We start from the raw sequence: 17,465 nt of genomic DNA, 5'->3' as shown, positions 1-17,465 counted from the left end.
ACTCAAGGAAGGACATATTCAAACCTCTGACTTTACTGCTCATCACCCTACCCCCCTGCCCATTTTATGTACTGTATTTTTAATAAAGGATTTCTTGTCTTTTAAAACAGTTTTTATTATTACAGAAAGTGTAACATACTGTACCACAAGTGAAAAATAGGCACTGCAAATCATTGCAACCACTGCACTTAACTCCTGTGGAAGGCACCCAACATTACTGTTGGCTTTCAGCCTCAAATTGCTCCTTTAAGGCATCCCTAATCCTTGAAGCACTGTGCTGGGCCTCTCTAGTAGCCCTGCTCTCTGGCTGTGCAAATTCAGCCTCCAGGCGTTGAACCTCGGAGGTCCATCGTCACTGTCACTGAAGGTTTCACCCTTTCCTTCACAAATATTATGGAGGATACAGCACGCGGTTATAATCGCTGGGATGCTGCTTTCCCCCACGTCTAGCTTCCCCGTAGAGACTTCTCCATCTCCCCTTTAAACGGCCAAAAGCACACTCCACAGTCATTCTGCACCGGCTCAGCCTGTAGTTGAACCGGTCCTTGCTCCTGTCAAGCTTCCCTGTATACGGTTTCATGAGCCAAGGCATTAACGGGTAAGCGGGGTCTCCAAGGATCACAATGGGCATTTCGACGTCCCCCACTGTGATCTTCCTGTCTGGGAAAAAAGTCCCTGCCTGCAGCTTCCTGAACATGCCACTGTTCCGAAAGATGCGTGCATCATGCACCTTTCCAGGCCATCCTGTGTAAATGTCAGTGAAACGCCCACGGTGATCCACAAGCGCCTGAGAAACCATAGAGAAATACCCTTCCGATTAACGTACTCGGATGCCAGGTGGGGTGGTGCCAGAATAGGAATATGCGTCCCATCTATTGCCCCTCCACAGTTAGGGAAACCCATTTGTGCAAAGCCATCCAGAATGTCCTGCACATTCCCCAGAGTCACGGTTCTTCTTAGCAGGATGCGATTAATGGCCCTGCAAACTTGCATCACCACTTCCAACGGTCGACTTTCCCACTCCAAACTGGTTTGCGACCGATCGGTAGCTGTCTGGAGTTGCCAGCTTCCAGACTGCAATAGCCACCCGCTTCTCCACTGACAGGGCAGCTCTCAGTCTCGTGTCCTTGCGCTGCAGGGTTGGGGCGAGCTCAGCACACAGTCCCATGAAAGTGGCTTTTCTCATCCGAAAAGTTCTGCAGCCACTGCTCGTCATCCCAGACTTGCATGACGATGTGATCCCACCACTCAGTGCTTGTTTCCCGAGCCCAAAGGCGGCGTTCCACGGTGCTGAGCACGTCCGTTACTGCCACAAGCAATTTAGTGTCAGGCGCGTCAGCCGAATCTATTTCATCATCTGAGCTCTCCTCACTGTCACTTTGGAGCATAAGGAATAGCTCAACTGCCAGACGTGATTGCTGGCAACATTCATCAGCAAAGTCCTCAGCAGCTCGGGCTCCATTTCTTACTGAAATCACGTGGCAGACTCACAATGGCACCAAACGGCTGAAAAGGGAAGCGATGCACCACGGGTTGTTGGAACAGGAAGCGGAACGACCCGCACTCTTCCGTCTCCTTCCCACAACCCACAGCGCCAAAATGGGATGAGGTGCTCTGTGGGATAGCTGCCTACAATGCACCACTCACAACAGCGCTGCAAATGCTGCAAATGTGGACACACTGCAGCACTGGCCCTACACAGCTGTACGACCACAGCTGTAACTACCAGCGCTGCAAAAATGTAAGTGTAGCCATACCCTTAGAGAGTTTCACAGAGGATAGGTCCATCAATGGCTATTAGCCAAGATGATCAGAGATGCAACCCCATATTCTGGGAGTCCCTAAACCTCTGACTGCCAGAAGCAGAGACTAGCAACAGAGAATCACTCAATACATTGCTCTGCCTTGCTCATTTCCTCTGAGGCATCTGGCACTAGCTAGATATCCACTGGTCTGACCCAATATGGCCGTTTTTATGTTCTTACTGATAATGGAATTGACTGATACCATCATCAGTAACAGGTCCAATGTTTTCAGAAATAAGTGACTAAGTTGATTGTGTCCCCTTCTGAGGATGGCTATAAATGCATAAACCCTATTTGTGACCCCCCCAGGGAGATGAACAAGTTATAATATTTGCAATGTCGGTTCCAGAAACCTTTTAAATGTGTCACCTATGCCATAAACAAACAAAAAAAACAAAAAACAAAAAACAAAAAACACCACCTTGCCACCTTACATCCTCCCCGCACCAAAACACACCCACAAAAAGCTTGAATCAAGAGGTGTTGCAACATATTTTGAAGACCAGTAACTCAGGCTCTGTAGAACAAAAAAAAATGAAGTCTAGATTTAAAATGTCCCACCTTGAATGCTCTGTACCCAGCTCCATTCATACACAAGTCTGGAGCTATCAGTAAATTGCTTCCTAGCTGATCTGAACTCTCATGATAGTGTACCAGGACAGATATAGACAAAGTAATCAGGACCAAACCATAAAGGGCTCAAAAAAAAAAAAAAAATATTTTGAGTTGTATACAGGAAGATATTTAAAAAGTCTCTGGAGCACATTGACACAATTTTACTAATATGGCCAATCCAAAAAACACTGCTACCTAAGATGGCAACACATCCGGAACCTGCAGAAGTTTCTAGAAGTCTTCAAGTGTGACCTAAAACTAAAGAACACTGCAGTAGTCCAAACTGGAGAGGACAAAATCCTAGAACACTGTGGAAAGCTCCACATAAAGAAAAAGTTGCAAGGAGATTATGAAAAACCCCACGCTTGGCTACTGCTGAGCCCTGATAATCCAGCCGCAGCCATGAATTGAATAGGATCACTAAACCGCAAAGCTTGTTGGCAAATGGCAAGCCTACCCTCACATTCCAGGAAGCAGGCCTCACTCTCATCATTTCTGCTGATTACTTCACTCCTTCAACCCAACATTTCCTCTCCTCAGTTCAGCTTCAACCAAGACTCAACTTCAGCTATATGCTGGGAAAGCAGACACCACCACTTGGGTCTGAGGAAAGAGATATGATTCAGAGTTGAGTGTTATATTGATAACACTGCACTCTCATCATGTCCTCTATCAACTTCACATACAAACTGAATAGGAGGTATGACAGAATAAGGTAGATGGATGGCCTTACAGTTAAGGTACTGACTGGGACTCCCAAGATCTGCATTCAATCCTTAGCTCTGGCACAAACTTCCTTAATCTTTGTGTCTCAGTTCCCCCATCTGAAAGAGAGTGGATAATATTACTTGCCTATATCACTAAAGGTATCATGAGGATAACTTCACTAATATGGAAAAGGCGATCAGACACTATGATGATAGGGGCCGTAAGAAGAAAATCCTGGGGAGTTCCACAGATTCTACAAGCGATATATCACATAGGAGAAAACAAAAAAAGTCAACTCCTGGTCCCTAATGATGCATTAACAATATTTTTATTGTAAAGATTGATATCATGTGGCTTTTTTTTTCTTTTGTAAGACAGTATGATAGACTCACAAAATTAGCTCTACTCTATTCTATATCCAGGCCTAACACCTGAATCAAACGGTAACTCTTAAAACTCCAGATAAGGCAAGAAGTTTCTCCACTAAGTTTCTCCAAGAAGATGTTATAGACAGGACTATGATTAGCAGGACTGTTAGTATCAAGAGGTGGCTTCTTGAACATGGACATAACTGTTCTGATACATGGCCCTCCTGAGTGGAGGAGTTAGCACTCATAACAGTGAACATAAAACTTATCCACCTCATGACTTCACTAGCTAGCAGAGACATAACTCCAAGCTGTAGGTCACAGCCCAAAGCTCTCCACTATCTTTAGTATCAGAAGGGTAGCCGTGTTAGTCTGGATCTTTAAAAGCAGCAAAGAATCCTGTGGCACCTTATAGACTAGCAGACGTTTTGGAGCATGAGCTTTCGTGGGTGAATACACGCATCTGACGAAGTGGGTATTCACCCACGAAAGCTCATGCTCCAAAACGTCTGCTAGTCTATAAGGTGCCACAGGATTCTTTCCCACTATCTTTAGGTGTCACATTTGTTCAACTACATTTGCATAAACAGGAAATCCAGAAGGATCTGCCATTATACAGGCAGCCAGTCACTGCAAATCTAATCAATCTTGTCAAACATTTGACTGCTTCCAAACAAAAGCAGACCACAATCACCACGCTGTCTACTACCCAGAAGATTTCAGGTTGTTTGGGCTTTCACAGATGCTATGGTGAAGCTTTTCTTCTCCACTTCTATTATATTCAAGGCACATGACTTCCAACAGTTCTTTAAGGGTGATCAAACTCAGTGCTTAATGTCTGCTCCTGATGCTGTGGCATCTTTACTTTACATTTCATCTGCTGCAGGTCATCTATACACCCTGGTGACTGCAAGGATGGTTTTAAGGAAGATGATATTTAGAAACTACTGTGTCAACATTAGAGGGTAAAGATGGCTAAAGTGTCCTACAAAGACAGAGAGGTCCACTAGGTGCATTGTAGTCTATATTAGAAAATGCTGTTAGTTTCCAAGGACAGAAATAAAATAGGTTCCACACATCTACTGCAGCAAAGGTGAGCCCTGACAACAGTTTGCACAAGTTTATGACAAGACCATAACAAAGGAATCTTCACTATGACTTCTGCCAATCCCAACATCAAAGTAAGTTTAGAAAATATTGCCACCTATGTCTATTGAGACAAAAACTATTAGTACACTCCCATTATGATTATGGCAGCCATTGGCTCTTTAGTCAATACATCATGGTCATCATTCCCTATACCTGGGGGTATTCTGCACCAAAAAATTAAAAATTCTGCACACAATATTTTAAAATTCTGCGTATTTTATTTGTCAAAATAATATAATGGTGCAAATTTCAATTATTTTGGTAATTTACTTCAAAATACCTGTCAGCAACTATGTCTGTAACAATGCAGACAACAAAAAAGATTCAGGAAATGTTTATTAACAGATTCCTTACTAGGCATATTAATACACTACAATACAGAAATGTATTTACTGTACCCTTCAGGAGCAGCACAAAGGCTCAGGGGAATCAGGGGTAATGGAGGAGCTGAGGGAGAGGGAAGTCATTACTGGGAAAGAGCCTTGGTGTGAACTTGGGAAGGCTGTTGGGTATGGGTTGGAAAAGTATGGAACAAAGGTTTTTTTGGGAGGTGAGTAGGGATTGTTAGGGAGCTTCCACCATGTACCCTGGCTGGCCCCTAGCCTCTCATTCAGTCAGGTACACTTGCCTCATATGTCCCTGCACTCCCTCACCGCCATCTGTCCTTGCACCCCACTCGGACACCCTCCTCTGCCCATGTACTCCCCTCCTCCCATCCCCATGTGGCCCTGCACCGCGACTCCCATTCAGCCCCCAACCATCTATCCCTCCCACATCTGTGACCCCCCAGAAGCCCCATGGGCTCCACATTGTACATCTGTCTACTCCATATCCCGTTCCTGATGACCTGACCCCATGGGCTAGGCACTTTCTTCCCTATCTGAGCTGGGGCTTCTCCCACCCAACAGCAGCCACTCAGTTCTGGTGCCACAGCAGTTCCCAGTGAGTGAAAGTTGCAACTGCAGCACCTTTCCGGAAGAATGTATTTTCTGCAGGGAAAAAAGTTCTGTGTGGAACTGGATGCTAAAGTAATTCCTGACAATCAGCCTGGATGACCAAATACAAGTATTCATCAGGGAATGAGAAACATATGAAGATGGCCCTTTCGAGATGTGCACACATAGCCAATTTTGAAATGGGAGGTTCTCTCCTTTCAAGGTGATACAACCAAAACAACCTCCTTCATTAGCTCAGACTGAACTAATGTCTTCTAATCGCAATAGTCATCTAGAGACTACTGGATCATCTATATAGGGCTTGTATTGTGTGTCAAGTCAAGGCCCCATCTGTATGTAAAATAATGGGGAGTGGCAACTTTGGCTAATAGCCTTTCCCTAAACAATATGACCCACAGAACAGGGTTCCTGGCATTCAATGCTCCAGAGATGAGATTCCAGCAAGATCTGAGAGACTGAATTAAATGCCAAACAAATGGTCAATCCATGTGAAATAATCAGTTTTATAAATTACAACAGGAACCAAGAGACACAAACTTCTACAATTTATCTCCTTCAGAAATCTGCCCTCAATAAACCCAATCCATAGCAGTTATGCTCAGCATTCTCTGAAGCCAAAGAGGCAAAGTTATGACAGATTGGAGCCACATCATATCTCCTCATCAAGCCAAATACAATCAGAGATGTGGATAGATGTGACAAAGTAAGAGGCACCTAATGGAGAGACAAAAGCAAGTGTCAAGGCCAAGGTGAGGGAGAAAGATTAGGAAAAAGGACAATAGTTGGAAGCCAGGACTAGGACTTGGTTTCCTGCCACTCTCTGCATTGCCCGTCACTCCTGCCATATCTTCTTCATTAATCCATTTTTCCTGGAATTGATAGCATCATAGTGGACTCTGGATGCCAAAGGAAATGGGGATTTCTTAGATTCAGGGGGCTGATACAGAACAGAACCCCCTTGTACTATTCCTCCTCACCTCACTCCCAGGAATAAGAAAGCTGCACAGCACAGCTATCGTCCAAGAAACCAGCTAAGGATGAATCCACACCAGGCCACCCTTTCAAAGTTTAAATTCCCTATAATTCAACCCCATACTCTTGTATCCTCTCCCTTCTCCTTACATGAGTTAAACATGGGACAGTCAGACAGAAGTGTGGGACTCTGAGCAGGATGCCTAGAAGGGAAGAGGTAGGAGTCAAACAAAAGCCACCATAAAACAATGACGGAGAGAGAGAAAACAGAAACCAGCAGAACTATTTCCACAAACATCCATACTCCATGCACCCACAGCACCCCACCCACACTGTATGAACTACTGAGAAAGCCTCTCCTAGTTCTCCACTTCAGCCCACACAAAGCCACACAAGCACCTCATCACTCCTACATCCCCCAGCTCTGAACCCCCCCCACATACTTATCAACCCACAATCCTACTCTGAAAGCCCATCCCCAACACTCAGCCCACAACTCTGCTCCACACTCCCCCACCAACTCTGCTCCCATACATCTCCCTAGTTCCACAACCCTCAGCACTGCACCCCATCCAACCCCACCCCCTCCCAAGCCCTCACTCCACACACCCCATGAACCTTCTCCCTCCAATTCCCCAGCACTAAAACCCTCTCAACCCCACGACACTCATCCTCTACCAGCACCAGAGCCCCAAACCTCACTCACCCACCCGCCTCTCCCCCAACTCCACACACACTAACCCTCCCCATCTCATCCCTACAACCCCCTTCCCACCCCAGAGCGCCCATCCCATGCCACCCCCCATCCTACAATCACTAAACATACCCAGCCCCCACAGTTTCCTTAACCCCAGCCCCAAATTCTACCCCCACCCCTACAATTCCTGGCCCTGTAACACCCATCTTCTGCCAGCCCCCCAACTCCACCCCATAACAGCCAAACACACAGCCCGCCCCACCTCTAGTCCCAACTCTGCCCCCACCAGCCCCACCCCACATTCTACTCCCACCCCTACAATCCCCCTGGCCCCACAGCACCCATCCCCTGCCAGCCCCCAACTCTGCCCCAAGCCCCGCAATCCCCAAACCCACCCAGCCCCGCCCCACATCCACCCCAACTTCTACTCCCACCTCTATAGCCCCTGGCCCCATCGCACCCGTCCCCTGCAGCCCCCCCACTCTGCCCCCCGCCCCATACCCTGTCCCCGCCGGCCCCCTGCCAAGGCTCCCCCTGCTCCCGGCGGGGCTGGGGCCCCGTGACGCGCCGCTAGCCCGCGGGGAGGAGCGGCCGGCAGGGGGGAAGAAGACTCGGGCCCCCGGAGGGGAGGACTTACCTCCGACCCGGTACATGTTGGCAGCCATGCCCGGGCTGGGGAGGGGTCTGGGTCGCTCCCGCCGCCGCTGCCTCCAGGTGCCGGATCCGCTGGAAAATGGAGGCTGGAGCGGCCGGGAGGGGGAGGGGAGCGAGGAAATTAAAGGGGCCGCGCCGACGGGAGAGCGGGCGGCTGGACTGAGGCAGTGCGGGGACTGTGCGAGCCGGGGGGGCGATTAGAGCTGCGGGAGATAGTGGGCAGGGTTGGGAGTACGTGGGGGCCGGAGGCGGGAGAGGGAGTTGAGGAGAAGGGGCAGCAGGGGGACTGGGGGGGGAGTGGGATATTAGAGGGAATGGGGGGATGGGAAAGAAGGCAAGGTGGGGGATGGGGTAGGAAGAGCTGGGAAAGGGAGGCAGGAGAATGGGGCAAGGAGAGGCCACAGTGGCAGCCTTAGGCCTACTCATCCCCTGCTGTCTGTCAAATCACACCTCCACACCCTGCAGCAGATAGTGAGTAGGGGTCAGAGTTAAACCAAGAACAGGGCCCTGCCGCTCTGTGGGGACTTTCCTCCTGAGGGAGGCAGCAGTTCTGTGTAGCTGGGGAAAGGGAACCCCTGAGTGAAGGAGCACAGAGTTGGCAATGAGGAGAGGCACCCACCAGATCCCTAAAGAGGGCAAGGGTTGCAATAGCAAAAATATGGTGATGATACAAAGTACTAAGGCTTTTGTCCATGTAATTGTACTATACAATATCATTATTTTCCCCAGGCCTGACCAAGATGGAGCTCTGGCTGAAAGAGAACTGACTACATCACAATCCTGATGAGATGGAAGAAAAAGGAAAGCATTAAAATGTATGTATGGAGGCTTGGGCTGAACCATCAATTGAAGGAGTATGCCTGACCTTTGCCAAAATATATTGCTGCTTTAGGGGCTTACTGGGTCCACAGCTGATCCTAGCCTATTATTAGACTATAGATAACCCAGCTGGTGGCAAGTTGAGGACTAGATGCTTGAAACGGAGTAAAACTCCAATGGACCAATAAAGGAAATTATGCCCATGTAAGTAGAGTTCCTTCCTAAACCCAAGCAGTTAGCATCATGCCCCCACAGAAAAAGTTACTTTCTTCTAACACAGAACTGTATTAAACTAAAGAAAACAGAATTGTCCTAAAGTTGTTCTCTCTCTATTTCCCTATAGGCATCTCCTACAACTGTCCTTCAGCCTCCAACTGCCTGGCTTTCTGCTACAGATTTAAGGAAACATATCCTCACATTTTCCCCCAGCGTAAACAAGGTAATAAAAATGTTAAATAAAAATTAAATATCCCAGCTCCACCTACAGTTAGGTCTTGTCTTCTGACCTTGAGGAGGATTTTGTCCAGTTGAGTCACTTGAATTTTCAAATACGAGAAAGGGAAAGTGCTGTTCAGTAGGATTCAACAGGATTCCCTCCCGTCACTAAGGCAGTGGTGATAGTACCATTGCAGTTAGGGTCACGTCAGTCCTGCTGGGCTTGGAACCAGCTGAAGATACTTCCTCTTCCTCTGTACCAAGTTCCTTAATTAGTTTTGACCAAATAGAATCTCTGTATGCAGCTTGTTCCGCTGTTAAGAGCTAATGGTGTTCAGTACTTCTCATCCAGTTTTTTCAGGTCTGAGATTCCTAGTTTACCTTTGAGTAAGCTCCAGGCAGTATTCTGACAGTTAAAGAAGAAAGCCAAAACATCTCTTAGATTTGGCACCTCTCAGCTTCACATCCTTTGACCAGGGCCACTCAGACCTAAAATTTACCTCTGAGAATAGCAATGTTGTTCTTAGCTGTCAACCCATGAACAGCTGCCCTGAGTTAACTCTGAGGACTAACGTTAAGGTTTGCCCTACAGCTCAGCAGAGCTAGTACGGGGTCTTTTTGTTGTAGAATTCTCTAATATCTACTGTTTTCTCTGCCACTGCATTCCTTTGTGGGTGGTGAAGACTGGAGTTAATGTCCTTGACATACTATATCTCCCAAAGTTGGAATTCAGAACTGGCAACTTATGTCCCATTGTCAGAAATTATTTCCAGATGTCAAATTGAGAAAAAATCCTTTTAACTTTGCTAAGCCCTGTTTACCGGTGGGTCTAGCACAAGGGTGGGCAAATTATGGCCCACGGGCCAGATCCAGCCCATGGCACCGCGGGGCTAAGACAGGCTCCCTGCCTGCCCTGGCTCCACACGGCTCCTGGAAGCAGCTGGCACTACGTCCCTGCAGTCCCTAGGGAAGCAGGGAGGCAGAGGGCTCTGTGCACTGCCCTTGTCTGCAGGCACCACTCCCCGCAGCTCCCATTGGTTGGGAACGGGGAACTGCGGCCAGTGAGAGCTTTGGGGGAGGTATATGCAGGCAAGGGCAGCGCACGGAGCCCTCTGCACCCCTCCTCCACCAGGGGCCGCAGGGACATGGTGCTGGCCACTTCTAGGAGCGGCGTGGAGCCAGGGAAGGCAGGGAGCCTGCCTTAGCCCCGCTGCATGCCACTGCCACTCTGGAGCTGCTCAAGTTAAACAGCGCTGGGCTGAAGCCCGCACCCCGAACCTGTCCTTCACCCCAATCCCCTGCCCTGAGTCCTCTCCCACACTCTACACCCCCTCTTGCACTCCAACCCCTTGCCCTGTGCCCCTTCCTGCACACTGCACCCCCTCCCTACATCCTGCACTCCCTCCTGCACCCCCCCACCACATGGCTCTGCATGCAATTTCCCCATCCAAATGTGGCCCTCGGACCAAAAAGTTTGCCCACCCCTGGTCTGGCAAGAAGTGGACTTCTTACAAATCTAGAAAAATAGTGATTACCAAACAGGCATGTCTCCTCTTCACACACATCTAGTGTTCTTTTCCAAAGCCTATTGGGTAGCCCTGTGGCAATGGCAAATTTTTTGAGTTGTGTTTGTCAGGTCATTCTGCAAGATTAATGTTTTCACTCTACAAGTGGGCTATCACATGGACATTAGGGCTCCTTCCAGCATTTCTGAGGGCTAAATATTCCTCATGTATCCTTTCCAAGGACTGTAAGAACACAGTACAAATGCTATACGTAATCAGACCTTCATCTTCAGAAAGTTCACCTTTCATAACATACAAATCATAAACTGGATGCTAAACCTCTGATAAATAATTAAGACAACCATAACCTTGGTTTCCGGTGGTGTATCAGCCCAAGCAGCTGTTTGAATCAGTTCTGTAGTGAGAGAGAGTGGATATGCTAAGTAGCACATGTGGGCTTCTACATCATCACACGCCTCTGGAGAACTGGGTGATTACTAGAGCTCCTCGGTGTAGTGTCAGTCACCTCTGTGGTCTTTCTAACAAGGTGGACAGTCACCTATGTGTCTATTCTGCAATACATTTATATCTCAAACACATGAGCAATCTCTGGTATTTAATATATATCTTGTTTGGGTCTATACTGTTTATTAAAAATACAAGCACTTTGTGGTCTGTCACCAACATGACATTATCAAGTTCATGCAAGTGGCCTGTGACTCTCTTACATGGGCACATGCTTGCTAGACATTCTCTCTCTTTGAGCACACCTGCTCTTGGAATCTGAATGCATAATAGGTCAAGATTTGCAAAGCCCTCTAGGGTATTTAGCCCTACAAATGTTCTGGGGCTAAGTCTTCTAGTTGACTTTGAAAATTTCAAACCAGTAGTTTTCTAAATCATATTCCAATTGCTCAATTTCCACAGATTCTGTAACTAGAGTAACAACCCATCAATACCATAGCTACCAGCATCTGTAGAAAGAACTGTGGATCCTAAAATACAGTTTAAATGTGGTCAGCAGATATTTTAAAACCCCACAAGTGTGCCTCTGTGCTTTATTCCAGATTCACACACAGTTTTAAGCAATTCATAAAAGACTTGGCCTTTTGAGAATGATTAAGTATGAAGATTCTCCAGCATTCAGCCATACAGAGGAACAGCCCCAGTTCTGATTGTAGGAGGCGACCTTTCAGCTATGGCTTTGTTTCTATTGCTAACCCCACCCCTTCTTTATCAATCCTATGTCCTAAGAACCATAGCCAGTCTGTTGTTGCATATATTTTTATCTTTTTAATTTTTAGTCCCGCATCCTCCGTAGCCTTCAGAACTTGCTCTAGCCTTAGGTTAAGTTGTTCCACAGGCTTCCCTTACCTATGATGTCATCCACATAAACCTTCATTCCCTGCTGGCTGCATCGAATCTCATTTCTCTGTGGATGATTTCTGAGACATTTGAAATGCTGAACAGGAGGCAGTGAAAGCCGTATCTGCCAAATAGTGATACAATTGTCAGCTTGTCACTGCCAGGATAGAGCCATACTTTCCAAACTCCTCTAGCTGTATCTAGTGAGAAGAATACTATTGCATCTGCTCATTTAGAGAGGAAACCCCTAATTCTCCCCTTCAGTACAGCTATTTTATGTTGCTCTGGTGGCACAACACAGCCAGAAAGCAGGCTTAACTATCTACCTGGGAATGCCCAGGTGGCACAACGACTCTATACTGAGTCCCCCATTCCCCTCCAACTTCTTGGGATTATAAGCAGCAGGATGTCATTGACACCAATTTAGACTGCTGTACGTTGCATCAGGAACTAAAGTGTCCGTGAGCCAACTCTACAAGAAAGAGGCTGCAAAGGTGATGAAAATTTAAGCCACCTCTCTCCCCAACTTCCCACCATCCCTGGTCCTGCATCAAATGAGAAGAATATACCTCTCCCCCCACCTCCAGTTTTATTTAGCCACTTCTGTACAAATAACGGTATGCTATTCATAATCTATCTTTTCATAATAGGCACTATAGTCAGTAATGCACAATTACATTATTCTCTCCCATTGCTCATTCTGAGAAACAGTGGGATTTCTTCTGTGCATTTGTGTGGTGCCTTTCTGAACAGACATGGCTTAGTCTAGTGGGTACAGTAATGGGCCCTATAACAAATGTGATTCTCCCACACACACACATAGACTCCTTGCTGTTGTGACTAGTATTGAATTTAAATTGCCTAGACAACTTATGTCTCCCTGCACTAAGGAACAGGACCCTGAGTTGCTCTAACTTAACTGTCATGATCTTACAAATCGTTACAAGTCATCTCCACTCCTGAATTAGTTTTAAATTTAACACTAGTGCAGCTCTTGACTTTAACAGCACCAGTCTGTTTATTAGTGTTTTATTTGGATACAGATCCCAGGAAATCAACATCACCAATCACAGTGCTTGAGCTATCTCCCCCGTAATTGAATGTCCATCACAAACTGATACTTCACTGTTCCTCCCCTTTCCCCAATCATTAAACTATTTAACACCACTAGTCCTCCTAGTACAGACGCTTATGGGCATCCATTAACCTCTTCTCAAGTTGCAAATGACATTTGTTACTACTCTTTGATTCCTACCTCCTCACTGATTTCTAATCCTTGACAAACACCATCTGTGGACCATATTCCCTTTCACTATCTGCCTCTGTCCAGAGCCCTACATCCATTTCCCCTCCAGTGAAGATCCAACAACTCTCCTCTACATCATGTCAGTTCCATCTTGGATTGCTGCAGTGTGCTCTACTTGTGACTACTGAAGTCCACTTGAGAGTTCGTTCTAATGGAGAACACAGCTGCCTATCTCCAGAGAGTCACAGACAACATGGATACATAACACGTGCACTCAAGTTTCTGTCCTGGCTTTCTTGCATTCAGCTGAAGCTCGGTGGGGGGAATCTTGTTATCTGAGAGGTGCCTCTCACTCCATACTCCACCATGGCAGTTAAAATCAGTGGGGACGTTGTTACCATAAGTTCCCAGAGCTGAACTTGCTTATTTGAAAGAACCTGAGCTTCCAGTAAAATGCAAGATAAGGTTATTTGGTTTAGCTTTTATATGAGTTTTGTTACCATACATTGGACATTTGCTCCTGGAAAAGTGATAGCATTGTTGCTAATATCCACTTAACCTACTGCTGGTGCTATACACCTAGTACAATTCCTGTAAGCAGTAGCAGTGGGTGGGAGTGGTATTCATTTTGAGCTGTTTTATGTCAGCTATTTGTTAAAATTCTGTAATAAAACTCCTAGCTGGCATGACAAGACGTGTTTAATACTTTTTAGCAAGCACATGATCACTCTTGTCATACCAAGGAGGAGGAGCCAACACCATGTGACCTGCCACCTCATCATTTACTGCTAGCAAGTGCCCAGTGACCACTGTTTTGAGAATCTTTGGGAGGATTTTTCTGTGCAGTTACCACAATTGTTATACAATTGCAAATGAGAGGAACTGGTTAGTGCTTCTCAAGGGAAGGGAAGACTGTTCTTGGGCTAGGGGAATCCCCTGCTGAGCTGTGGGACAGGGCAAAGGGCATGGCCCACTATTTGTCATTAAAGCTCTGTTGACAGAAAACATTCTGTTGAGACTTTGCATGTGGAGTCTTATACGTGTGAATCTTTTGAAAGGAAAAAACCTGTATCTTGGCCTTTTTCATAGAGAAAATGAACATGTGCACCTCCTGGGGAAGAACTATTTTGTGGAGAAGTGTTAGACAAAAAATACCTTCTCTCTGAGAGCCCCTTCCAGAGTGAACTATAGACCTGAAACCTTTCCACAGGGAAAACTGAGCATGCACACCAAGGTGTTTGTGTGGAGAAAGCTTTCAGGTAAATTGACTCCTGCCAATTAACGGCAGCATCTTTGTTATGCATTGACCTCCATATCCCTCACTCCATCCCACCCCTCAGGCAGAACCAAGCTTATGGCCCCTGCAGTACATGTCCTCCCTCCTGACCCCATCCATACTACTTCTGACAATCCCAAGGACAGTTGTCCATTCATTGTTCCTAAGGCACATATCATTTCATGCTGAATGTCTGAACTACAGCAGCAGAGAGGGAGTGTGTACTGACTTTTGAATGGAAAATGGAGGGCAATAATCAGAGTCTGGAGCACATGACTTACGAGGAGAGGCTGAGGGAACTGGGCTTGTTTAGTCTGCGGAAGAGAAGAGTGAGGGGGGATTTGATAGCAGCCTTCAACTACCTGGAAGAGGGTTCCAAAGAGGATGGAGCTCAGCTGTTTTCAGTGGTGGCAGATGACAGAACAAAGAGCAATGGTCTCAACTTGCAGTGGGGGAGGTCGAGGTTGGATATTAGGAAACACTGTTTCGCTAGGAGCATGATGAAGCACTGGAATGGGTTGCAAAGGGGGAGGGGGGTGGAATCTCTATCCACAGAGTTTTTTAAGGCCCAGCTTGACAAAGCCCTGGCTGGGATGATTTTATTGGTGTTGGTCCTGCTTTGGGTGGGGGGTTGAACTGGATGACTTCCTGGGGTCTCTTCCAACCCTGATCTTCTATGATTCTATGAAAGGCCTGGCCACCAGATGGGAGAGGAACAGGCACACTTCAGTTCACGATATTTGTAAATGCCTACGGCAGTATGCACTGAACTCTCTTCATCACTTACACTATATCCAAAGTGAGACAGAGCCCTGGACAAAAAATCCAGAACTCTGATTTGGACTCCATGTACGGTGTACATCCGGGGAAGAACCATGGCTGACACTTTCAAGAAGCCCAACTCTCACTGAATTTTAAATGTTTTGGTGCCTAAATCCCTTATGCTCCTTTGAAAATCTCGGCTCATATGACTTAGGCTTGACCCAGTCATCAAATTTAAAGGGACTACAGCTTTCACGCTCTTACAGGGAATGTCCAGAATTTGAACCTCAGACCTGAATTTAAGGTCTTGTCTACTTGAGGATGCTCCAGTTTAACACAAGGTGTGAATTTAACCTGATTTAATTAATTTGGTGCTATCCCTGAGTGTATGGATATTTATTTTGGTTTTAGAGAGGCTTATTGCAGTTAAGCTGAAATTTCATAGAACCAGAGGGTTAGAAGGGACCCAAGGTCAGCTAGTCTAACCCCCTGCAAAGATGCAGGATTTGTTGTGTCTAAACCATCCAACACAGAAGGCTTTACAGCCTCCTTTTGAAAACCTCCCATGAAGGAGCTTTCACAGCCTCCCTATGCAGTCTGTTCCATTGTCCTACTGTTCTTACAGGTAGGAGGTTTTTCCTGAGATTTAATCTAAATCTGCTGTGCCATAGTTTGTTCCCAATGGACTTAAGCTAAACTGGAAAAAAAACATTCTTATACTGAAAAAATAGTAGTCTGGATAGCTGTTGTCTAGTATTTTTGATCAGTAGGTCTCAACATACTTTACAAAGGAGATCAATAGCATCATTCTCATTTTACAAATGGGGAAACTGAGGCACAGAGCAGTTAACTGGCTTGCCCAAGATCACCCAACAGCCCAATGAGAGAGCAGGGAATAGAATCAGGTCTTCTGAATCCCAGTCCAGTGCTCTCTTTGCTAGGCCACATGGAGTTTATACAAATTTAACTAAATCCGTTTAAAAACCCATGTAAGTTAAAACGGTGCAACTCTCCTGTGTAGAAAAGGCCTAAGACAGACTGCTTTATCAACAAGATACTGTGTTGGAGCCTATGTCCCCCATGTGAAGGATTTTATAAGTTAGTCTGGAGAAATATTTTATAAAATTTAAAGGTACCATCTTCCCCATCTCAGATGGTTTGCCCAAGATTTAATCTCAGGACCCGTGGCAACCAAGGTCGCCTGACACAAGTTGCTCCCTCTCAAAAGAATGAGACCAGTTTTTCAACTGGGTATGTGTGCTCCTCAATTCAGGAGCAGCAACCTTTGGCCTTGTGTAGCTTCAGTGAATTACACACTGCATATAAGCTTAAGTAACCTGGAGGTGATAATTAGAGAAAACTAACATCACTCTCACCTGTGAGTAGCTAAGGTTGTGGTTGCTTTGTTATAAGTCCTATTTTGATTCCACTTGAACAGTACCAGAACTAACTCCATCCACCTGAAATATTGGTCATACACCTCTGCTAGAGAAGTTTTAAAATTTGCTTTTGCAAGTGTGAGGCTTGTTGGACAACAACATGTTCTTGATTTGTACATCTGAGAAAGCCAAGATATTTCAACATTTTGAAAACTTTTATTTTTTTCTTGGCATGGGAATATTTACCTTGGAAACAGTTGTCCTCCATGATGACTGGTGCCTTTTACAATGTTTTGCAGTGTTTGGGGAATTACTCTTAGAATGGGTCTATATGTTTTCCCAAATTCTCAGCAATCCATGAGCATCCTGTAGATTTTAGAAGCTGTCTAGGTGAAACCCTAAGAAACAAAGCAAGCAATCTAGACCAGAAGTCCCCAACGTAGTCCTCAATGGCGCCCTCCGGGGCATCTAAGTGCACCCGCATACTGGCCAGCGGACAAGCATACGGCGAAATGTCGTCGACAGGCTGTGTCATTCAGAGGCGTTGCTGCTGAAATGCTGCCAATTTTCGGCGGTATTTTGGTGGTGATGCCTCTGGATGATGATGCTTGTCGGCAGCATTTCAGCAGCGACGCCTATTGACATTGTTGCTTGTCAGCAGAATTTCGGTGGATGCTCGTCCACCGCCATAGTCCTCTGTGGCGCGCCAGACGAAAAAGGTTGGGGACCACTGACCATTTCCTTGTGAAGAATC

General features: G+C 46.2%; 1 protein-coding gene and 1 long non-coding RNA gene across 5 annotated transcripts in view; one reads left to right on the top strand and one right to left on the bottom strand.

The window, feature by feature from the left end:
* MTA1 (metastasis associated 1) overlaps positions 1-8,068 on the bottom strand; it is a 191,350-nt gene extending 183,282 nt beyond the window's left edge. For 2 of the 3 annotated variants that reach the window (XM_032783480.2, XM_032783481.2), the window contains exon 1: positions 7,908-8,063. In XM_032783480.2, the coding sequence (XP_032639371.1) occupies positions 7,908-7,935 (28 nt within the window). In that variant the 5' untranslated portion in view covers positions 7,936-8,063. Of the gene's footprint in view, positions 1-7,907 lie in introns of all 3 variants that reach the window. The other variant, XM_032783482.2, reaches the window with a different exon arrangement.
* On the top strand, positions 7,922-14,780 carry LOC116826636 (uncharacterized). 2 transcript variants are annotated; one of them, XR_004374109.2, is made up of 5 exons: positions 7,922-7,984; positions 8,654-8,739; positions 9,087-9,182; positions 14,038-14,151; positions 14,386-14,780. It is a non-coding gene; the product is annotated as an uncharacterized LOC116826636 (long non-coding RNA). The 2 variants fall into 2 exon arrangements; XR_004374110.2 differs by lacking the exon at positions 9,087-9,182.
* Positions 14,781-17,465: the final 2,685 nt, after the last annotated feature.

This window comes from Chelonoidis abingdonii, chromosome 7, assembly GCF_003597395.2.
Source record: "Chelonoidis abingdonii isolate Lonesome George chromosome 7, CheloAbing_2.0, whole genome shotgun sequence".
Classification (NCBI taxonomy): domain Eukaryota; kingdom Metazoa; phylum Chordata; order Testudines; family Testudinidae; genus Chelonoidis; species Chelonoidis abingdonii.
This window is presented reverse-complemented; position numbering and strand designations above follow the sequence as displayed.